This window comes from Cibotium barometz, chromosome 4 (genome assembly GCF_041138505.1).
Source record: "Cibotium barometz isolate CiBa-2024 chromosome 4, ASM4113850v1, whole genome shotgun sequence".
In the NCBI taxonomy this organism is placed as follows: Eukaryota; Viridiplantae; Streptophyta; class Polypodiopsida; order Cyatheales; family Cibotiaceae; genus Cibotium; species Cibotium barometz.
Genome location: NC_141049.1, coordinates 19,439,023 through 19,463,830, shown reverse-complemented (window position 1 = coordinate 19,463,830; position 24,808 = coordinate 19,439,023). Strand labels below are relative to the sequence as shown.

Below are 24,808 nucleotides of genomic sequence, written 5' to 3'. Positions count from 1 at the left end.
ATGGCCCTTGCTTGTGGGCTGGCCACCCCTTTTTCAAGTATTTTTCTGGGATTTTTCCAGCTTTTCTGGCATTTTCCAGTCGGCCTGTCTAGTAGCTCTAGTCGGCCTGTTTTGCAGCTCCAGTCGGCTAGCTTACCTCTACTATAAATAGTGGGTGCTGGCCTCTCATTGTTCATTCAGTCTTGTACATATTTTGCTCCCTCACTTATGAGACTTGTAGTGTCTCTTGCTTGGGACTGTTTTGCTTCAGTATATTTATCACCATTTGGCCACCCAATTGGTCCACCCGTGCTTTCTTATCATGTATGTACATTGGACTGGTGTCCATGGCAGTTGTTTACGCCGGGGATTGATGCCACTCATGTGATACCATAGACATGGCTTTCCGTTGGGACTTGTGCCTCCGTGTACATGCCCGGAAATGCTTGGTGGATTGGTGTTCCATTGGGTCTGGTACCTCGTGTACTTACCTGGAGCACGTCTATTTTGGTATAGTCTCATGAACGGGGATTGTCCATACCAATGCTGCATTGCATAGAATCTTTATGTGCTTGCTTGCAATTGAAATTGCATGCTGTTTTCATGCTTGCTTGACCAATGTGTAGTTCCGGGTAAGGGGACGCCCGCTCGTGACCCGTGCGTGTGAAACTGTGTGCTGACATGATTATGTGGCATGTGACAGGTGGTAAGTATTGGTCATAAACTTGGCCTTAGGAGTTAGCACTAATTTATGAGTGAGTATGTACACACTTCATTAAGTTTTGGGCGACCAAAACTCACTTATAAATTTTGACCAGCCTGGTGTTCACACACATTGATGTCCCGAGGTGGACATAACCCAATGTCCACCGCCTAGACCTTATCCCCTTTGTACAAAGGGAGTAACCAGCCATGTGTCCACTCTAGCTTGCTCCACAAAGCACCTGCCTGCCACCTACACTGGACAACTCACCACCTCACTCCTCTTCCTCTCTCTAGAGTTTGGCGCCTCCTTCATGAGCGCTGTGGGGCTGCATTTTCTACACATTCTCCTTCCCAACTCCATTTCCGAGCTCGCTAAGGTGATTTTCAAGCTTCCTAGAGTGTTTCCGGATGCTTATCACTCTCCTACACACTCCCAATGACTGAAATTCAGCAAAACAGCTCTCTTTATTGCTGTAATTTCTGGTCTTTTTGCTGAAAACCCTATTTTCAGCTCTCCCAAGGTTCCCTTCATCCTCTTGAAGACTTTTGTCGCGAAGAAAGGCGACAAATGAAAGATCTCAACACTCCAAGGACTTCCATCGCGAAGACTTCCGCTGTCATTGACTCTACTTGCTATTGGTAAGCTTTTATGCTTAAATATGGGAGCAAGTAGGAGGAGGGAGGAACCGGATTACAAGACCACATACCCTGTGTAGTGTTCTCTTGTCCTACGTGCTCTCTTGTAGATTGTTGCTACCATGTGTTGGTGGAACAATAGAGAGCAGATGGTAGGGAACATGGGCACTTGAGAGGGTAGTGTGGGTTGCAAGTCTACATCCACAACCACTTGTTTGCAATACTGTATTCATATGCATTGGTATGGAAATCTGGTCAGAAATGCCCATGACACTATGTACTTGATTCTCCCAAGATCAATATACTTTATTTGAGGGAGGGGTCGGCCGTTCCGGCTCATTGTGTGTCTCTTATCAATTCAGCAATTTACTTCTTGTATTTTGAGCAAGTGTCCATCAAATCTTAGTGTATTTAAGTGTATTGATTAGCATTGTGTTCAACCAAGTTACAATATTCAGCATAGTTTTCTCCATATCTCTCTCTCTCTTGCACTCTCTGTTCAGCACATTCTATTGCCACTCTGCTTCTGCTCTGTGCACTCTTTCATGGTATCATCGCTCCCGGTTTAGCAACCTCTTTGCTGCCCCAGATTCAGCACTGTTTTCAGCACCTCCTTCTCTGCGTTTTCCTTCAGATATGCAGCTGTTTCATGCTGCGTTTTCTGGACTGAACCTGGTCACTTTGCCTCTTCGTTTTTCTCTCAGATCTGCAGCTTCCTTTGCTGTGTTTTTTGGACTGAACCTGTTGGTTGCTGCGCCCTTCAGTTTGGCTTCATCAACACAGCCTTCTGGTACTGTTTGACCAGCGTTTTCTCTTCCACGTGGAGTTTAGGACATAGGCGGCCTGTTTTCTTCAGGACAACAGCTTCCTTTGCTGCATTTTTCCTCTCCCGTGGGTTTGCTCCTTTGCAGAGGAGGTCTTTGGTGTTGCAGGCTTTGGTGGCACTCTTGGTACCTGTGGAGGACACTTCTTCTTCTTCAGAGATTGTGCGTTTTTTCTTGAGGAGAGCCTAAGCTATTGTCCTTGTTGTTGCCTTTCCCACTTGCACCCTCTTACAACATATTCTCGGGTGTTGTCCAGCCTCTTAGGACTGCGTTTTGGTGGGAGGAAAGACCCTATATCAGCGTTTTCTGATTTGGACAGTTTTATTTTATGAGGGTTGGCCCTATTGATTGGATCAATGATGACAGCTTCAGATTTGGCTCGCGTACCACTCTCGTTATTTCCTTGATGAGGCAGACAAGTTGGGTGGGAGTAACTTTCAGTCATGGAAATTGCAGGTTACTTCTATTCTCAGGGAGTATGGTTTGATGGAGTTTCTCTCGTACAAGAATCGGTGCTTGTCGGACCTTGCCTCTGCGGAGGATGTATGTTGGTGGAGGAAGACTGACAGACAGATCTATGGCTTTCTCCTCCTGAATTGTCAGGATTTGGTTCGTCGACACTTCATCTATGCTCCTGATGATGCTTCTACTTTCTCTGTGTGGTAGTTGCTTTGTGACCTATATGGTGATGCCAGTGAGATCGGCAGATGCTTTCTGCTTCTGGGTGCTATGCAGCCATAGTTGTCACGGTACGAAAATACGATACCGTACGGGAATTTTTGGTACGCTATGAAATTTACGGATACCGTACGATAAAATACGGTTTTTTTTAACACTTACAATCTATGGAGCTTCAAGCTTGAATGTGAGGGAAGGTTGGGAGGGGAGGAGTCTATAGTGCTTGTTGAGGAACCAGAACATGGATATCTCTCCCAGTTGGATCTCCCGATTGTAGAACCTGGATGGGTAATGCAATACCAAAGGTCTCCCAGTGTAGCGTTTATGACTAAGGGACCGTCCTTGCACAAATACGAGTAGTGCATCTAGGGTGATAGGTTTAGGGACTCCCCTCTAGATCAAAATGGCCATGTCCAAATCTTTTCTCTCGTACATAACTTGAGAATCTAACTGTCTAGCCTACCTATACCAGGGATCTCCAAGTGATGTAGGAAGATTCTCTCATCCTACCAATCAAGTGTACACTACCAGTCTACCTTGCCAGATTTTCTAGGTCTCTCAACAACCCCATTTGGAATACTGAGTGGACATGAAAGTTGCGAAGTATTGCGAGCATTTGGGATCTTCGTTAAGCATGGTTTCTTTATTTTTTTTAAGCATTTGGATTTTTTTTTTGAAAGGAAAAAATTTTTGGGAGGAGAAAAAAAAAAACTTCGTACTGTACGATATCGTACCATACGAACCATACGATACGAATGGGTTCATACCGGTACGAGAAACAACTATGTATGCAGCCAGTGATCTTATGGATACTTCTCGTTTCTCCTGTTGCCCTGCCTTCAGCTTCTGTGCATACTTCTCCTTGCCAAGATGACATATCTGGGAATGTTTTTGAGGAAGATAGTGGGCTGTCTTTGCTCACAGCTTCTGAGGGGGATTTTTCTCCTATTGCTTTGCCTCCGATCCTTTCTTCGTGAACCAATGACCAAGATGTGTTGCTGGTCCCTTTGCCTTCTATGGAGGAGCCTGCTTCTACGCTGTGTGATGCTATTGAGGAGGCTACTACTACTTCAATTACCACTATTGTGAATGTTCCTACTTCCCTTACCCTGTGTGAGGATTTTGGATTGTGGTCAGGTGTGTTCGTGACCGTGCCTGGGGCACAGTGGTACTTCCAGGGATTGAAGGATTGGGATTTGGATTTGGTTGGGCCTGTGGAGTCCCGACATCTGTTTTCAGAGGGGGTAGTTGAGTTCTTACATCTGGCGATGCCAACCTTTGAGGAGGGTGCTATTATACAGCATTTGGCTACTCTTGGTACAAAGTTGGAGTAGATGGACTCTATTTCTTTTGAGGGTATTATCTTCTTGGAGCTACAGGCTTCTAGGGATTCTTGTGACACTGTGTTTACATTTGGGTTTAGCACCGATATTTGGAGCAGCACGACGCAACCTCACTCACTTATGAGACTTGTAGTGTCTCTTGCTTGGGACTGTTTTGCTTCAGTACATTCAGCATAGTTTTCTCCATATCTCTCTCTCTCTCTCTCTCTCTCTTGCGCTCTCTGTTCAGCACATTCTAGTGCCACTCTGCTTCCGCTCTATGCACTCTTTCAGCTTGATCATCAGATTCACTGGGATGTGCGGGTCTTCCGGCCCACGCAAGAAATGGAGATGAAACACAATCATGGGAAACCTAAATAGTCCTCTGTGATATGCAGCGGAAGTCTTTGTATTGGAAGATCCTGTCACACAAATGCTCACACCGTCTTCTGTATCCTGAGTTTCGTGAGTTTACTTTAATACTTCAAACTTTAAAGAGATGAGAGATAGATATATGAGAGCTGTACACCAGATTGGGTCCCGAATTACCCACTGAAGGGCCCCCTATCCAGATAACGAGATAGTATTTGCTTTATTTCTTTAGAGAGAATGACTGTGGACTGTAGATAAGCCAAACGCAAGATCTCAGAGGATCGGAAGCCTGGCTGAACTTTACACGGCTGTAGAAACACCTCGATGAACTGATCTCGAGCCTATGCACTCTTCCCAAGGGCATGAGGAAGGGCTGCACACCTGAGGCTGAGAAAAGAAGGCGGTGGACTGTTCTAAGCTATGTTAGAATGCTGTAAATGCTTATGAATGATCGAATACGCTTTACCAGATGACTGGTGTATGCTTGGATGATGCACTGAATGCTGGATACTGATGTATACTGATGAATCTAGGCAGAAACTGCTGGAAAACTGCAAACGCAGGGCTGTAGACCTGATTACTGGTGTAGGACTGATGTTGGACTGAAACGCAGACTGTAGGGGCTGCTGTGCACAGGCCGGCTGCTGGATATGCAGAAAACGCAGGTGTACTTGCTGATTCAGGTCTGTAGATGTACTGTATGGCTGCGCTTATGGCTGTAGGGACTGCTGGACTGCATGCGTTGGAGAACCAGGGCTGGCTGAAGCAAACTCAAGCACTCCAAGGGCTGGATGAGACTAGTCTGGTGCTGAAGGCAAGGGTACTCCTAGGGCTTAGGAGGAAAGCTCTTAGCACACTGAAGATTGAATGGGAAACTAACACCTATGCAAGCCTATTTATACTAACTAGAGGCTGGTCAAGTTGGCTGGTCATTTATTTAATAAAGTTTATATTTATAAATGACAATAAATGCTAAACAAATACCAGAAAATATGGAAAAAATACCAGATAAATCCTAGTAAATTCCCTAAGGCTTCTGGGATGTTCTAAATGATGCACATGCATATGAATGCATATTATACAGGATGCAGAGTGCTTTCTGATGCAAACCCTAAGGCTTCTACTGACTCTACATGCATGAATGATTCTCTCCAAGTGAGTTAAGGGACTTGACTGACTGACTGACCCGCTAAGGTTGAGGAATGACCTACGTAGCTCGTGCGTGACTGATCCTGGACTGAGGATGTACAATGGAGTCACGGTGTACGATTTATATCATCCTACTGGGTTCTAATACTGAACAATTGTTGCACTGCTGATGATGAGCTAGTTTGTCACCATGCACTGAGTGCAGAGTGCATGTGACATTCCCTCTTGCTTAGCTTGGCGGCAAGTTCATGGTTTCCAAGTAGTCCGCCAACAACTGGGGGTACTCCTGGAAGAACTCCTCGTCTAGCCATACGGCTTCGTGGGTGCCTTGATCTAGGAATTTCGTATAGAACTGACGTATCTGTCGACCGGAACCATGCTTCCATCGATGAAGAAGGATCTACTTACTTCTGCTTCGTCTACCACGTCTGGCTGCTGTTCATCTGAAACATCAAACACTGCTGGACCAACATATGGTTTTAGCCAAGAAACATGGAAAACATCATGCATTGTCCAACTGGTAGGCAACTTTAACTTCATGGAGACATCACTTAACTTTTTGATTATTGGAAAAGGGCCAAAACTACGGAATGAAAGCTAGGGATAACGTTTGCCCACTTGTTTCAATCTCTGTTTCATGATACGCAAATAGACCCAATCCCCTTCCTTGAAGTGGACATCTCGTCTAGACTTATTCGCCCGTCTGCTATATGCTTCCTGAGCTTTGGTCAAGCGGTTCTTGACTGACTCAATGATCTCGGAAAATGCATCCGTGGTTTTATTAGCCTCTAAAGATGGAGACACCATTCTCGTCAAAAGAGAAGAAAAACGGCGAGCAAAGGCTGCTTCATATGGAGTCCATCTGACACTGGATGAATGAGTGTCGTTCAAGATAGCTTGGACCAATGGAAGATAATGTTCCCATTTGGACTGCTGGTCATGACAGTATGACTTGAGAACATCAAAGGCCAACCGGTTATAAATTTCTGTTTAGCCATCTGCGGATGGAATGCACTAGACAATTGCAACTTAGTTCCGAAGTTTTCAAATAATGCTCTTCAGAAATGCGAGGTAAACTTGGAATCTCTATCTGATGTTATGGTGCTAGGCAAACCACAAACTGGATACCAATGCTTGAGAAACAGACGGGCTACGTCCTCGACTGTGGCCGTATGCTTGCATGGGATGAGCATGCAGAATTTACTAAAGCGATCCACAATGGTAAAATACTGAGTGTTACGAGATCCGGTGGATGCTGGTAGAGGCCCTACAAAGTCCATAGATATGTTGATGAAAGGTCCGTCGGGGATAGGCAAAGGTTGAAGTAAACCTACCTTCTTTGTATGGGGAACCTTGACTTTTTGACAAATCTTATAGGCTTGTACATGTGCGTAGACATCACGCCTCATCTTTGGCTAATAAAAGGACCGTTATAATTTCTCAAGGGTACTGTTGATACCCCTATGTCCTCCAACTAGGGAGTCATGGGCATCGTTGAGAAGAGCGGAACGCTTTTTCTGCGTAACACAGAGACGGTTCTTGTAGAACAACCAACCATTCTGTACTGAATAGTGGCCAGGCTCAGAATTGAGGGCCAAACTATACTGAGTACCAAACTCAGGGGAGTCGACATATTGGTCTTTCATACTATCTAAGTCCTTCCCCGTGATTTCGAGAATGATAGATTCTTGGACTGCCTGGATGTTGGACTTTCAACTAAGAGCATCTGCTACTGGGTTATGCTTACCAGGGATGTATTCAATTATACCTCCAAACTGTTGGAAGATTTGACTCCACCTGGCCTGTCGATCACTCCACTGGGCACTTGGCATAGTATGAAGCCACTTAAGTGCTTGGTGGTCTGTTTTCACTGTGAAAGCCTGTCCATAAAGAAAAGGCTCCCAATGCTTGAGCGCTGTGATCACACCCAAAAGCTCTTTGTCATATACCGAATAATTCTTTTCGGCGACATCCAACTTTCTACTGTAATATGCCACGGGTCTATTGTCCTGCTGGAGGATTGCACCTATGGCTACATTGCTGGCATCGTTGATGACCTTGAAAGGTTCGTCCCATGATGCTAACTTTAAGATAGGTGCTTCTGAGGCAGCTTTCTGGAGTGCACGAAATGCATTAAGCGCCTTGCCTGTAACTGAGACTTTCTGCTTGCGAGTCTTCACCCCCTTGAGCAGGTCGGTAAGAGGTGCGGCAAGGTTGGAAAACTGATGGACATGAGTACTATAGGCCTGACAAAGACCTACAAATGAACGGATTTCTTGGGCGGTCTTAGGAATGTCCCAATCTAAGATCTCCTGAACCTTTGATGGATCCAGTCTAATCCCATCGGAACCGATGATGTAGCCCAAATACTGAACTTCCTTAACACCAAAGACAGACTTTTTGGCATTTATGTAGAGGTGATTATCTCGCAAAAGTTGCAAGACTTTCTCCACATCTTTCTCATGCTGCTCCGCAGTGGCTGAGAAGACTAATATGTCATCAAGGAATATGAAAACACACTTTCCAATGTGGACTGCGAAAATCCTAGACATCATCTTATTGAAGGTTGCGGGTGCATTTGTAAGCCCAAAGGCATGACTACGAACTCGTAGTGACCACGCTCTGTCCGAAAAGCTGTTTTTGGAATGTCAGCTTCAAAAATGCGGACCTGATGTTAACCACTCTTGAGGTCGATCTTTGTGAAAAACGTAGCACCGTTTAAACGCTCCAAAATGTACTCTATCCTTGGCATAGGAAACTTATTCTTGATAGTGAGTTTGTTTAATGCCCTGTAGTCTACACAAAGGCGTGTAGATTTGTCCTCCATTGGACAAATAGGATGGGTGCATCAAATGGGGAGGAAGAAGGCCGAATGAATCCGGCTCGGAGACGCTCAGATAACTGCTTTTCTAACTCGCCCTCTAAAGTCTTGGAAAGACGATATAGGGAAACATGCTAGGAGGATCTGATCCAGGGACCAAATCAATGTGATGGTCCTCAAGGCGAGAGGGTGGGAGACTGGGCGGGAGATCGTCCCTAAGCAGAATGTCCTGGTGTCTGGATAGGAGGTTTGCTAACTGAGGGACTGAAGATGTAACGGATGCTACAAATGAGGGAGGGGCTGTTTGAGCACGAACATAAAGGAGTGCTCCTTCTACTCCCTTGCGGATAGGTCGTCTGGCCTGGAGATGCGAAATCAATGGGATGCCAAGAATGCTTCTATCCCCAGGAATCATGACTGGCTCAGGAAAACCTTTATAAATAGTAAAAGTGTCCTGCTCTCAAACGAGAATAGGCTCGATACTGACGGAACCACTGAATTCCTAAGATCATGTCACACCCCAACAGAGGTGAGACGATGAAATCTCGTTGAAATGAGGCCTTCTGAACTTCAAAGGCAAATTGCTGTGCCTTCTGGGAAATGTGGGTGTGAAGACCAGGTGTAAACCTGTCCACATCCAGATGATATGGGACTAATGTGCAATTCAATTTATTAGCCAACTGGGGAGAGATGGCGTCTTCAGAACTACCCATATCGAAAAGGACTACAAATTGTCGGCCCTGGGCAAAGCCATAAGCTCGGATGAGGCTCTTCTGAGCAGCATCGCTCTCACCCTCCTGCTTAGCATCAAATACCACGGATGGCATAGGATGCATAGAAGGTAGAAGTTGAACTGCATTTGAGGTAGTAGGCGGGGCTGGAGGAGTTGGGGAGACTGTGGCAATTGTGGCAGAAGGAGCTTTCGCGGCTTGTGCCGCTTGCCATTTGTGGCAATCCTTCTTACCATGCCCTATAATATGACAAAAAAAACATCTATTTTGTGACTGGTACTGCCTTTGCTCCTCTCTGGAGGAAGATAACCTCTAGTAATGCCTGCTTTAGCCTTTTCATCAGGGGTTTTCTTAGGTTCGTTATCATTCTTGCCTCGTGAATTGGAGCTATTACTGCCGTCCTTTTTAGCATCTTTAGAAGAAGCGTTACCTTTCCCTGTCTGTGCAGCTGATTGCTGCTGCTGGGGTTTGGTACTGGATGGACTGCTTGGGTTGCCCCCGTTCAGCTTCATTTCTTCATTCTGAGCGAGAGTCAGAGCCCGGTCACATGTACTTGGTTCAAAGTTACGAACTGTGAACCGAATGTTAGAGTCCAATCCACGAATGAATCTCCATCTTAGCCTACTCAGATAACCCTAACTGTTGTGCTAAAGTAATAACCTTATCGGAGAACTGAAGCACTGGGGATCCGTTCTGTCTGAGTCCATAGAACTCGTCTTTCAGACTGGTCATGTACCGGGGTGGGAGAAATCTGGTCTTCAGGTCATGGACAAAGATGTCCCAGTCAAAGGCTGTGAAACCTGTGGCCCTGGTCTATATGAATACTAGACCAATGCTGCCACCAAGTGACTGCCTCACCAGTGAGATGGGGAGCTGCTAAGTGGACTTTATCTTGTGGGTCTGTGATCCTAGCTAATGGAAAATGAGCATTAAACTGATGAATAAATTGATTAACTGATGAATGATCACACTTACCATCATACTTACTGAAGTTTGGTTGACTGCGAATGACGGTGGTTGATGCTGCTGCGGACTGCTAGCTGGTGACACCTATGACTTGGGAGACTGAGGAGAGCTGCTGATACCTCAAGTGTATGCCCTGCTTTTCCCATTGGTGTTCGAGTAACATACGTTCTCGATCAAGCTCACGTTGGTGTTCCCGAGCGCCGAGTTCAGCCTGACGCCGGTCTTCGTCGATCCTGCGTTGGGCTTCCTCATAGTTCCATCTTTCTGCTTTTTCTCTTTTCCTTCGGGCCTCATCCTCTCTCCTTTGTTGTTCCATCTGAAAGAAGAGGGAGATGTAGTCGGGTGCTGCTGGAGGTGGAGAAGGACGTGCTGCTACTGCCTCCAAGAGTTGGAGACGCTCCATGAGCAGCTGGTTCTGAGCTCTAAGAAGAGCTATGGTGTCTGCTATAGGCGGAAGAACATGGTCTCCTTCGGGGGAGACGTCTTCCGGCTGATGAGTACTCTCTTCTGTAGGCATGATGCTGAAGTCGGTGGTCGTGCCGGATGTAACAGGAGGCGGACGCGTGTATTGGAATCGTATAAATGTGAACAAGATTCTGAGCACTTAACACTTGAGCATTACAACCACAAAGCTGAAAATGACAGTACACCACATAAAGGGGCCGATGATAGGCTGAACCCCCCCCTCCCCCCCCTTAGGTTATATTACCAAAAGAGTCTGCAAAGTACAAGATTACGGGTGCCTGGGGATTCACCACCAGCCTGCACCTGATTCTTCCAAATACATTATGAATGAATACATTTCAAACAAGAGAATCTGTAGGTACATCCGTCCTCTACACAGGTACATCCGCCCTGCACAAGCCTCTTCACAGGTACATCCGCCTTGCACAAGAGTATCACAATCCTCACAGGTACTCCGCCCTGCACAAGATGTAAATGGATCTTTAGGCCCTGTTTCCACGCGAGAAAACTGATCCAGAAACTTGTGTTCTCCGCGAGCAAGTGTCCCTAATGCTTGCCCTAAGCACCTGCTATACCAGGAATCCTTGAGACACATCCATGCTCACATATTCCATTGCTGTCCGGCCTGTTTTTGTGCAATAACCAGTCCAAAACAGCAACTTTCTGTCGCGAGAAATCCACCTGTAAAGGGTCCACAGCCCTGTGGAGGTCCCTAGAGCTGTCCTGCACTGTCCAAGTTGACTTTGGACACCTGTAACCAGCCCAAAACTCGCAATAACCAGAAATTGCAGGTCTGAAATTTACCAACCAGCCCTTTAGAAGAGTGTGGGGATCGTTGTCCAAGCTTGTGTGAGTCCGGGAAGCAAGCAACCAGCCCTGTAGCAACTCCCAAAGCTCCAACCAGCTCTCCAATATATTGAATAATGAGTAAAACAGCCCAAAAGGGCCTCTTGAGGGAGGTGCCTTTTTCAGGTGCCACCTCAGGGGCCTGGTGGGTACACATGCTGGCTGACATGTGTCCCCATAAGGTGTCCAGGTAGGTGTCCAGCCCATAGTGCTCCATTTGTCCTGTTTCTATAAGTTTAGGTCCAACCAAATGGGAAATGGCCACTCCGGACTTCATTAATTTTGGTCCAACCAAATGCGAACGCATTATAAGTTGTCCGGTCACTTATTAATGAGTGTGGACCTGCAAACCAATAAACCTTAGTAGTAAATGAAGTAAGCTGTAAAATTGAGTGTGGACGCACTTACCACCTGCAAAACCCATAAGCCCACAGTTTTAGGCCCAAACAGGAGTGCACACACGTGTCCACAAGGTGCCCGGGCGTCCCCGGTCCGTCGGACTTCACAAGCCAAAATAACAAGCATTGTCCAGGCAGCAAGACAATGTCACACAAAGTAAAATAAAGTTATGGCATGCATCATTTATGCATTGTGCACATGTAAACTTGGAGAACCACCTATCATCATTCTTGTACTTGAAAATATTCCGCCTGCCATCATAACACACCATGTGTGCATGGCCGGAATCCACACGGACACCACCCGAAAGTCCACAAATGTCCTGCCATGTCCTTGGACTCATATGCATCCACTCATATGATCCATACACATGCCCAGGTATAATACATACATGCATCCGCATGTTTCTAGGCCTGACACGCATCCGCATGTCCCTAGAATATAGGGGTTTGTGACACTGGAACGCAATCTAACCATCCAAGGATGCCCCCACGCTAGGATAGGGTGTGTGTGGACAATTTGAATCTGATACCAATGTGATATGCAACGGAAGTCTTTGTATTGGAAAATACTGTCACACAAATGCTCACACCGTCTTCCATATCCTGAGTTTCGTGAGTTTAGCAATCCACTTTAATACTTCAAACTTTAAAGAGATGAGAGATAGATATATGAGAACTGTAGACCAGATTTGGTCCCGAATTACCCACTGAAGGGCCCCCTATCCCGATAACGAGATAGTATTTGCTTTATTTCTTTACAGAGAATGACTGTGGATTGTAGATAAGCCAAACGTAAGATCTCGGAGGATCGGAAGCCTGGCTGAACTTTACACGGCTGTAGAAACACCTCGATGAACTGATCTCGAGCCTATGCACTCTTCCCAAGGGCATGAGGAAGGGCTGCACACCTGAGGCTGAGAAAAGAAGGCGGTGGACTGTTCTAAGCTATGTTAGAATGCTGTAAATGCATATGAATGATTGAATATGCTTTACCAGATGACGGGTGTATGCTTGGATGATGCACTGAATGCTGGATACTGATGAATCTAGGCTGAAACTGCTGGAAAACTGCAAACGTAGGGCTGTAGACCTGATTACTGGTGTAGGACTGATGCTGGACTGAAACGCAGACTGTAGGGGCTGCTGCTGGACAGAAACGCAGACTGTAGGGACTGCTGTGCGCAGGTGTACTTGCTGATTCAGGCGTGTAGATGTACTGTATGGCTGCGCTTATGGCTGTAGGGACTGCTGAACTGCATGCGTTGAAGAACCAGGGCTGGCTGAAGCAAACTCAAGCACTCCAAGGGTTGGATGAGACTAGTCTAGTGCTGAAGGCAAGGGTACTCCTAGGGCTGAGGAGAAAAGGTCTTAGCACACTGAAGATTGAATCCTATGCAAACCTATTTATACTAACTAGAGGCTGGTCAAGTTGGCTGGTCATTTATTTAATAAAGTTTATATTTATAAATGACAATAAATGCTAAATAAATACCAAAAAATATGGAAAAAATACCAGATAAATCCTAGTAAATTCCCTAAGGCTTCTGGGATGTTCTATATGATGCACAGGCATATGAATGCATATTATGCAGGATGCAGAGTGCTTTCTAATGCAAACCCTAAGGCTTCTACTGACTCTACATGCATGAATGATTCTCTCCAAGTGGGTTAAAGGACTTGACTGACTGACTGACCCGCTAAGGCCGAAAAATGACCTACATAGCTCGTGCCTGACTTATCCTTGACTGAGGATGTACAATGGGGTCAAGGCGTACGACAAATATCATCCTACTGGTTTCTAATACTGTACAACTGTTGCACTGTTGATGATGAGCCAGTTTGTCACCATGCACTGAGTGCAGAGTGCATGTGACATCCTTAGTCCAGGATAAGTCAGTAGCTAGTCTAAACATCAATCCGAAGGTAAGAAAGACCATAAGTCCTAGGGGCAAGGGTCCTCCCAAACCCAAGCCTCGTCATTCGGCACTCTGGTGCCAAGTCCAAACCCAAGGAGGCTCAATCTAATCTAACGCTTGACGAGAAGCATGCTCAAGGCATCACGGTTGGTAAATTGTCCCCTATCAAGATGGGCCAGTATAGCATGAATAATTTTTGTTTTTTCTGCCATAGTAAGGGACATACCAAGGCCCAATGCCCCAAGAAGATGGCTGCGTCTCAACAGGCCTCCACGGCTTTGGTTTTAGCCAGTGCCACTTCGTCTACCCCTCCATCTACTCCATCATCATTGGGACCTACGGTTCACACCATTATTAGTAGGGAGTTGCAAGATAAGCAGGAGGTCGTTCCACCCAATTATGAGCCCGGTGAGCTTTTCGAATGTCATGGTTCAGTTGGCGAGCAGCGTGTCGTGATCTTGTTTGATACCAGCAGCATAGGATGTTATCATGGAACAGGCTGCTCAGTGTGCTGGTTGTGGGTTGACTCCCATTGTCCATGAGATCATTGGGTTTGGGCAAGCCATGTAAAGTTCGAGGCCCGAGGAGTGAAGCTCCTCGTACAGCAAGTGGAGTTCAAGGATTTGATTGTTTTCCCTCTTGTAAGTTGTGACATCATCCTTGGCATGAAATGGTTCCACATGTAGGCTTTCCCTAAATCCTGAACACATGCACCATTGTGCGGGTGCCATGTGGACATTCTACAGCTTCTAGGACAGTTAGTCACCTTTTTTGATGGGCCAAGAGCATGTTGTGAGCCCTAGTCCAAGGGACAAGTCCCAAGCATCATCAGGTTTAGGGTCAGTGTCCGTCATGCTTGTGGCACAAGTGTATGTAACCCTCTTTGCAAGTTGTATAATGTTCTGTTGGTCAACCGAGCACTTATTGGACTATTTGGGAAGCCCAAGTGTGTGTCAAGTCCTTGAGTTTGGGGCAAATGTGTCGTGTCAAAGTGTCGAAATGCAGCCATTTACATGGTCAAAAGTCTTAGTCTTTTGGGGGCCATGGGCCACAGCCCATGGGCACCCTTAAAAAGGGGCAAAAGTGGACCAACTATTGGGCTTATGGAGGCCGCCTGTGTAAAGAGACTTTAGGGGCACATCTTTTGAGAGCAACCCTAGCTCTTGATGCCCATATTAGAGCAGCCAACCAAGGGTATATATCATCTTGCAATCTGTGAATTCAAGGGTCAGCCCAAGCATGAAGAGGCAATTGACCTTTGAATAGCTTGATAAGGCGATCATAGAAATCAACCATATCTTCATTGTCTGAAGGAGAGCATAGAAGGCTGTCCAGTTTGCCTCTAACTCTAAAACACAGGTCATCAAGAAGGCCATCTCTGGAGCAAAAACGCACAGCACATAGGCAGCTTACAGCAGCAAGAAGACACAGCATACAGGCTGGCCAGAGAGCTGCAGCAACAGGGTACATACAGAGAGGAAACACAGCCCTAAAGGTGCCCCGAATCAGCCCAAAAACAGAGGTTCCATTCAGCCCAAAACAGTCCCCTAGGTGTCTGTGTTCATGGACAGCCAGAAAGTCAACCTTGTACAGAATTTACATCTTGCAATACATACGGAAATACACCTGGCAACAGGTGGGGGGCGTTAAGAGGGTGGTTGGGACCCAAATCGGGTGTGATGTACGCTATCTCTATCTCTCTGTCTCTCCATCATTTCTGCAAATTTCAGGAATCAGCAAGCACTTTAAGCAATCTCTTCTCTGGGAAAGAATAGTTCTGCATAAGTTGCATATCACTTTTTACTTGTTATTGTGCAGAGATAATGTCACTTCAGATTTCAGTGCGAGAGAGAGAGAGAGAGAGAGAGAGAGAGAGAGAGAGAGAGAGCGCGTTGGATTGGGTCCCAAATAACCTTCTGAAGGCCCCCCACATGTAGGTGTACTTGCTTTGTATTGGTGTAGATGAATGTAGGACTGATGTGGGCTGGATCTGGTCCACTAGGACTGACTGAGCTGTGCGTTGATTTGCTCACTTGAACGTGAAGATTTACTGCCCGGAAGGAGATTTCTGGCCACCTTTTGCTTGCTATCTGCTGGACCTTGCTGTCTTGCGTTTCCTTGCCCATGTGCTGCTGCTGAGCTGCGTTTGTGCGCTTGAGTCTTGCAGGGCATGAGATGGAGAAATGAGGTCCGCAACTATCCCTTATACCTGAGTTCAGGCCTTGCCGAATGGTGTTTGGGCTTGTCGTAGGCCATCATGGGTCCTTACACGTGGCCACCTTGGGACCCGGGCATGGCCATGGGCCCCCTGTGGGCTGCCCATGGCAAGCCCTAAAGCAACTTGCCTTTCCCCTTAGCTGTCATTACCTAGACTCTGACTTTGACAGATGTCCAGACCCGACCATGGGTCCAATAAGTGCCAGGGACACGTCTACATGACCACATCATACAAGAGGGTTACATCCTTGTGCAGGATGGGCATGGCACTGACTTGTGCGGGGCTTGCATGTGACTGACCACCCTTGGCGATACACCTGCAATTTCTTTGGACAGGGCTTACAATTATGCCTGGTGTGCAGCCGTAGGGCCTTGCACTTGTCCTGTACAGTATCATGCATGTCCATGGCATCTCAGTGCGGGATGGACATGACAGAAGTGGTGGCATGTGCCGATTCATTTTGCTTCGGTGGAGCCTTGGAGGCAGATGCCTCCTTTGCCAGTGCTGAAGAATCCTCTGGTTTCTTGAGTGGGAGTGGGAACAGCTGCAATTCTTCTCTGTAGCATGATAGAAGCATTGGAAATCCTACATCCCATTTTACCGCGATACACCACTACAGTGGATGGACACATGGCAAAACAGACAAGGTGAAGTTACTGATTTAGGGAGGCCAAGTAGTGCAAGTTAAGCAAGATAAGCACCAGAAGGTATTCTTCAAAAATTATCCAATGAAATGCGAGGGAAAGGTCTGGAAAAGTGTGTTGACCAGCCTTTGGCATGGGTTGAGTAGCATTAATATAAAGTTTTCTCACATTTGATCAATTTTTGATCAGAAGCACTTGCTTTTGAATCTTTCGAAGTGTCTTTTGGATTAAAAGCATAGCTATTGAAAAGCAGAAAGGAAGACTGACAAATAGGCTGCGTTTGATTTTTTGATAAAGACGTGAAGAGAGCTTGGGGCTCGTGTACGGCATTGTGCAAGCAATGATTTATTGATGCTGAATGCTTGTTTAGTAAGTGACGACCTATGAAGAAAGTGCAAGGTCCTCTTCGAGAACCGCTTGTTCTATTGATGGACTAGACTAGACTAGACTTAGCACTCGTGCAGAGTCCATGTAGGGCATGTTGCTGAGAGAGAGAGAGAGAGAGAGGGAGGGAGGGAGGGAGGGAGCTCATGCATTCACTTGAGGAAATAAGGTTCATGGTTCTCGTCTAGGTCAGGGGAAGATGGGAAACAAAGGGTTAGTTCGTTCTTTAAGGAAATCATAAGCTTGTATTGGGTGTATTGTTTAACTGTTAATTGATGTAATTTGGTTTTTTTTCAAAAGTAACTAAGATCTCAAAATGGCATGTGCAGTGGTCGTCGTGAATTTGGAGAATACAGTGTATACAATCCATCCAAAAAAGCAACAACAGCAGATGAATGATATGTCGACGGGGTTATTTGGCTTTGCTTCAGTTTCATGTATTTACCTTGAGAAGTGTTGGCCTTTGTGAGGAGGCGAAGATTTCTCATGAAGGTCATGCTTTAGACTCGTTTGTTTGTGTGTTTGCACATTCAAATGGATATTGGGTATTGGAGTGGTTAAATTCCATGAACATGAATCTAGGGTCATATAGAACAACAAACGCAATAAAAAGAAGTTGAACCTTCAAGTGTCTTAATTCATGTACATAATTAAGAACTACACTTCTTTTGGTCTTCACGAGTTTTAAGAAAAACAACGGAATAGGGGCATACAATGTGTGAAAAATAAATTTAGTTAATTAATGACAATCATCCGAAGGTTGATCCTTTTTGTAAAAAGAGAGGAGAGGGAGGGGGGGGGGGGGGGGATATACCTTAAGGACCCCAACCATTTTTCATAAGTTTACCTTCACGCCATTTGAATCTTGCAAATTAGTGCATTTTGTTTTCAAATACAAATAGATATATAGAAGTCTCTTTTCTGACAGAAGAACAAAAACAAATAGATATATTCCTAGTGGTCTTTCTAAATTGTGCACACATCCACACACCACTTCTACAAATTTTGCTAAAAAAAACATTGTGATCAAACTAAACTATACGTTTGAAAGTTTCTACAACTAGCATGGGAATTGATCTCAATAAAATGGCCAACATAAAAAGTTAAAACACCATTCTATTTCTAGGTGTACTTTCCTGGAACCATAAGTTATTTTTACATGCTATATGTAAAACCCAGACTTTAGTTTGACAGACTCGAGTGTTTGTGTACATGGAGTTGTCCACTCTTGACTACTGAACTTGGGTGAAGTTAGGTGAAGCCATGTCCTTAAGATGATTGGGGTTGGATTGGGTCTTGTCCTCCTTGTTGGTCCAGTTTTGTGCTTGGTTATCCGTAGACATAGTTTAGATCTGTTGGCCCAGACTGTGCGGATGCATCAGGGTTTCTTGTTGTTTGAAGGAGTTCCATAGACAAGGCCCAGCTTCCACTAAACCCAACAAAGTCTTTCTACTCTTTGCACCTCTCGTGGTTAGGGCAAGAGCTTGTCGTCCTAATTCTGGTAAGGAGTCCCCGGGAGGAATATACACAAGGACCCATTTTCTTAAATATAAAAACCGCCAAAATTAGGATCCTAATACAAGATCCAAGAGATTAATTCATTCGAGTCTTTGTTTCTCACAAAACAGTATCACTCTGGACTCTCCGTTGAGACCAGCGAGTCAACAACGAGATCCAGTGAGCTTCTTCGATGCAAATGCAAGGGCAACAGGAGGTTGTTTGGCTATTTTTGGCCACTCAACAATGCTCTGCTCTATACGGTTCAGAAACATGATAACCAAAGAGAGAGAGAGAGAGAGAGAGAGAGAGAGAGAGAGAGAGAGAACATACAATAAAGGAAAGCCTTACATGGATCAGAAACAAGATAACTAGAGAGAGAGAGAGAGAGAGAGAGAGAGAGAGAGAGAGAGAGAGAGATTTCGCTCTTTGCCGAACTGGGCATTACGCACCAGGTAGACACAAAAGAACCTGCCGTCGTTCTGCGTAATGGCGCTCTGGATCTACAGCTGCAAAGAGTCCACCTAAATTGTTCTCCCCTTTCTGCATACCAGAGGGCGAAGAGATGCCAAACGAGAGGGCCACGTGGCAATCTTGGATGCGCCATGTGGATTACTTACATTCCCCAGCCGAACCTTATGCCAGCTGTCTTAAATACTCTAAGCATTTAAGAAAGAGAAAAAGCATAATTCTATACAACGTAGTCTCATGGCTCGGAATCTTCACCCGCTGCACCCATCACAAAACTGCCTCCACACAGATTTTTTTTTAAAAAAAAAACATGAAAAAAATTTGGTATGGAGAGTTGTGCAAAAACAAGGAAAAATTAGTGTTTGCAGCACGAAGCGAGTTGCATGCAACAAGAAATGGTCGTGAAGGAGTGAGGTAAGAGAGAGAATGGAGGGGACCGAAGGGGTAATGGGAAGCAAAATGAGAGGAGAAGAGAAAGGCGAGGAGAGAGAGTGGGCGCAAGTGGTACAGGTGGTTTGATGCTTTCTTGCCTATTGAATAGGCAGCTGATGTATTTTTCTTTCCTTATTTTATTATTATATAACTACAAGATGAAGGAAGAGTCTCCACCCCTTTAAGTGAAGAAAGGAGAGGGAGAATTTTTGAAAAAGAGAAAGGAGAAGAGAAGACAAGTGTTTGGGGGTTTCTTTCCCACACTCCTAGATGCATTGGGGCTTACAATTAGTTGTCATTGCTGCTCACAATTAGTTGTCACCATCAAACCATTTACTCATTGAGTTTCTTTTATATATATATATATATAATATATATATAATATATATATTAGAAAGCAAATTGCCCACCCCTCCCCCCTCCTCCACACACACACACACACACACACACACACACACACATCTTCTAATATTATATTATGTGCATGTGTAAGAGAGAGAATATACATACACACATATATTATGTGCATGTGTAAGAGAATATACATACACACGTATATATATTATGTATGTGTATCTATAGGTATGTAAGCATGTATATATAAATAGATTTATATGTATGTCGATGCACACACATGTATGTTCATGCACACACAGACACAAGCACATGATACGTGCACACGCATACAAACACACATACACACACTCGCACGCATGGACACACGTGCAACACATAGAGATATGCACACTTGCACACATACTCAAGCTTGCATATACACACGTGTATACATGCACACAAGCACATAAATACACTCACACAAGTACATGTGCACTCACATGCACCTGCACGTGCACACACATCGATGTACATGAGTATATTCACATGCTCACACACACGTACATGCTCTATTTAATCGTGTGTGTGTGAGAGAGAGAGAGAGAGAGAGAGTTTCTATGTGAGAGAGTGTGCGCGAAGAGAGAGGGAGTGCGTGCATGTTAGATTACCGTAGCACCACTACGGGTGCTACCACAGGAGGGGACGGCCTCTGGCTCACCACCCAGCCACCGCAGAGGAAGAATGAGGATTGCCCCTCATCCCCTAGGCTATATAGTGTGTGGCCTGCCGTCCAGACTAGCCTGGCCGCCCATGACTCCGCATGGGCGTCCTCTCCCACTGAACCCCGGATGGCCACGTCTTCGGCCATCCGGTCTGCCCGCCGTCGGTCACACAAGCGTTACAGCCTACGTGACATGACTCCCCCCTTAAGAAGAGGTTTCATCCTCGAAAACAAACTTGGGAAACCTCTTGGAAATTGCACTACGGCGTTCCCAAGTAGCTGCCTCCTCATCCCTGTCTGTCCATTTAACAAGTACCTCCTGGTACACTTTATGTCGGGTTTGTCTGAATCTTTTCAGGTTCATGTGGTATCTTTGGTGGCTCTATCAAGTCCACCAAAATCTTTAGAGAAACTACGTTCTCTAACCCGTGAAATGATTTCTTTAGTTTACTGATATGGAAGACAGGATGGACTTGTGAGCTCTCCGGTAACTCAAGTTTATATGCTACGTCCCCAATCTTCTTAAGGATTTTAAAAGGACCACAATATCTCGGAGAAAGTTTATCACACTTTCTCGTTTTCATGGTTCCTGACTGCACAGGAACCTTGAGGAATACAAAGTCACCTTCTGCAAAGGTCACCTTTCTACGTCCTTCATCCGCATAAGTTTTAGCGCGATCTTGAGCTATACGAATGCTCTCACGTGCGGCTCTGAGCATATCATTCATATCTTCAAGGAAATCCTTGACAGATTGAATCTTCTCCTTTTCTAGGCCTACAGCCCATCGGAGATCACGGCTGGAATCCATACATTAACATGAATGGTGTAAATCGAGTCGCTGAGTGTTTGGAGCTGTTATAGGCAAACTCCAATAAGGGCAAGTACTCTTCCCAATTAGATTGCTTCTTACTAACATACGAACGCAACATATCCTCTAGAATTTGGTTAACTCTTTCAGTTTGACCATTAGACTCTGGATGATATGCCGTACTCATACTCAGAGTAGTATCCAACTTTTTGAAGACACATCTCCAAAAATGACTGTTGAACTTTCTCTCTCTATCCTACACTAAATCTGCGAGACGGGCAGGCCATATAGCTTGTAGAGATGTTCAATAAAGAGTTTTGCTAACTCTGGTGTTTTAACCGTTTTCTTCATGGCGATAAACTTTGCCATTTTAGTTAACCTGTCCACTACCACCCACACCGAGTCATTCCCTCGACTCGTCTTGGGTAAACCGGTAATGAAATCCATGGAAATGCTTTCCCATTTCCCCTGAGGAATCTTTAGCGGATGGAGTAGTCCTCCAACCTTAGGACGTTCGTGTTTATTGACCTGGCACTTATTGCATTTCAGCACATAAGTTTGGACGTCCTTAAACAAACTAGGCCAATAAAACTGTCTTTTTACTAGTGCATAGGTCTTTTGAATCCCGGGATGACCCGCACTTGGACTATCATGACTTTCTTTAAGAATTTGGGCCCGAAAGTCACCAATAGTTGGTACACATACTCTACCCTTGTAGAGTAAGTACCCGTCGTCAATAGAGTAATTAGCACATTTCTCCCCCCGATGAAGTTTCACCCCCCTTTGAATGCTGTGGCAGTCAAAGGTGATGAAGGGCCTACATCAGAGCTCTCCTGCTCCAAACTATACCCGAAAGACACGGCTAGTCTCTTCGGACTAACTCTCGCTTTCCTTCCCGTTGCACCTTCGGCCAGTCTCTTCGGACTAGCAATCCGTGCCAACGAGGGAGGTGGTCGCGTTTGTGAAGAAGTGTGTATGCGTACAACGCGCCAGACCTCTGTAAAAGATGGATCGTGCTCACATAAACCACGTAGTGACTCCAAGAAATCATTCTTGAAGACTCTGAAACTAAGTTCATTAATCTGTGGCATGCGACTAAGTGCATCTGCCACCACGTTATACTTACCTTTCTGGTAACGTATCTGAAGGTCAAACTCCTGTAGAACCTCCGCCCACCGAGCTTTTCTACCCTTTAGTTCATTTTGACTTGAAAGCCATTTCAAACTTTCATGGTCCGTCAGGACCTCAAAAGAAGCACCATATAAATAGTGTCTCCACTTTTTCAATGCATGAACTATCGCTAGTAACTCTTGCTCGTAAGCCGAGTAGTTACGCTGCGCACGATCTAACTTTTTACTCTCAAATGCAATTGGGCGTCCCCTTTGCATAAGTACGGCCCCAATGGCCTCATTACTAGCGTCTGTTTCCAAGACAAACGGCTCATTTGGATCGACAATAGTCAAAACAGGTGCAGTTGTTGCTACGGTCACCTTGAGCTTATTAAAGCTCTTCTGTTGGGCTCCCCCCCAATTAATGTTTTTAGTTTTTGACCGTGCGATCTTCGCGTAGTCCTTCACATACTGTCGGTAGAATCCTGACATGCCAAGAAAAATGTGCAGTTCCTCGAGATTCTTCGGCGCTGGCCATTTAAGAATAGCCTCTACTTTTTCTGGCTCCATCCGCGTACCATCGACGGATATAATATGGCCAAGGTAGTGAATTTTTGTTTCAAAAAATTCACATTTGCTCTTCTTTGCAAATAGTTTGTGCTCTCGCAACAACTCGAACGCTAGACGCAAATGCTCTATGTGTTCTTTCTGTGTCTTACTGTACACAAGAATATCATCTAGGAAAACTACTACGAATTTTCCCAGATATGGACGTAAAATGCTGTCCATCAGCGTCATAAACGTCGCTGGAGCAGCATTGGTTAGCCCAAATGGCATAACCAAAAGCTCAAAATGCCCGAAACGGGTCCTAAATGCTGTCTTCACAACATCTTCTGCTTTAATTCTAACCTGATAATACCTTGATCTCAGGTCTACTTTTGTAAAGTATCTCGATCCATAGAGTTGATCAAACAACTCATCCATGCGTGGCATCGGATACTTGTTCTTAATCGTTATCTGATTAAGAGCCCTATAGTCTGCACATCCGCATAGATCTGTCTTTCTTCTTTACCAGAAGAATAGGCGATGCCCACGGACTTGAACTAGGCCGAATGAAGCCTTTGTTCAAATATTCCGTCAATTGTTTTTCCACCTCCTGTGCCTCGGAGTGGCTTAATCTATGAGCAGGTTTGCTTATAGGTTTTGATCCTGGCATAACTTCGATGCCATGGTCTACTTCTCTAGATGGTGTAAGCCATCTGGCAAATCGTCAAGAAAAACATCCTGAAATTCCTCTAATAAATTCATTAAAGTATCTATGTACTTTTTCTTTAATGTGTCTTTCACCTTGGATTTTTTCTTGTTTGAATCGCATGCATGCCAAACAGGGTTTTCAAACAGTGGGTCTCGTCCAAGGCTATTTTGTTTTCCTTGTTTGTCTACGCAAACATCATTTACAGTTTCATCTACTATGGAAACAGAATTTAAAAGAGGGTAACAAGCATATGCCTCTGCTATCTGGCCTCTGCGGACCGCTGTGCACCGCTCCATGGAGGAAATAAGTGGTGTGGCGGGGACAGTACGGTTGCCATGCAGGGTAATGACTCTACCTCCATGCTCAAAACGTAGCGTATTATGTAGGTAACTCCGACACTATGAGAGAGAGAGAGAGAGAGAGAATTTCTATGTTGGAGATAGTTTGTGTGGGAGGAGAGAGAGTGCATTTACATTAGTGTATGTGCGGTGTGTACATGTGTGCGTGTGTTTGTGTGTGTGTGAGAGAGAGAGAGAGAGGCAGAGAATTTTTACATAGGAGATAGTTTGTATGGTAGGAGAGAGTGTGCGTTTGCATTAGTGTATGTGTGGTGTGTAGATGTGTGTGTTTGTGTGTGTGTGTGTGTGTGTGTGTGTGTAAGTGCATCTATGTGTAGAATGTGCTCGAGAGAGAGTGAGATGGGACAGACCTGGAGAGAGAGAGAGAGAATAAAAAGCAGCTTTTAATAAAATATAAACAGAAATATAAATTAAATAAAAAACATATATATATATATATATATGTGTGTGTTTTTATTTATATTTATACATACATACATACATATGTATGTATGTATATGTGTGTATATATATATATATATATATATATATATATATATATATGTTTGTGTGTGTGTGTGTATGTGTATGTGTTTCGATGTGTGTATGATATATCTATCTATATATTTAAAAGTGACCACAGCTTATCACCCATCTCCGCACATTAATATTTAATCAAAATTAAATAAATTATGTTGATGTTTGTATTTATATTTTTAAATATATGTATATATGTATAAGTATATGTGTCTATGTATAGGTATATGTATCTAAAACATAATA

General features: G+C 44.8%; 1 protein-coding gene across 4 annotated transcripts in view; it reads left to right on the top strand.

Annotated features, from left to right (window-relative positions):
• The window catches only part of LOC147639006 (Polynucleotidyl transferase, ribonuclease H fold protein with HRDC domain-containing protein), a 91,152-nt gene extending 73,472 nt beyond the window's left edge, over positions 1 to 17,680 (top strand). For all 4 annotated transcript variants that reach the window (XM_086786493.1, XM_086786500.1, XM_086786506.1 and 1 more), the window contains exon 12: positions 17,387 to 17,680. In XM_086786493.1, the coding sequence (XP_086642619.1) occupies positions 17,387 to 17,456 (70 nt within the window). In that variant the 3' untranslated portion in view covers positions 17,457 to 17,680. The remainder of the gene's footprint in view (positions 1 to 17,386) is intronic.
• The last annotated feature ends 7,128 nt before the right edge of the window (positions 17,681 to 24,808 follow it).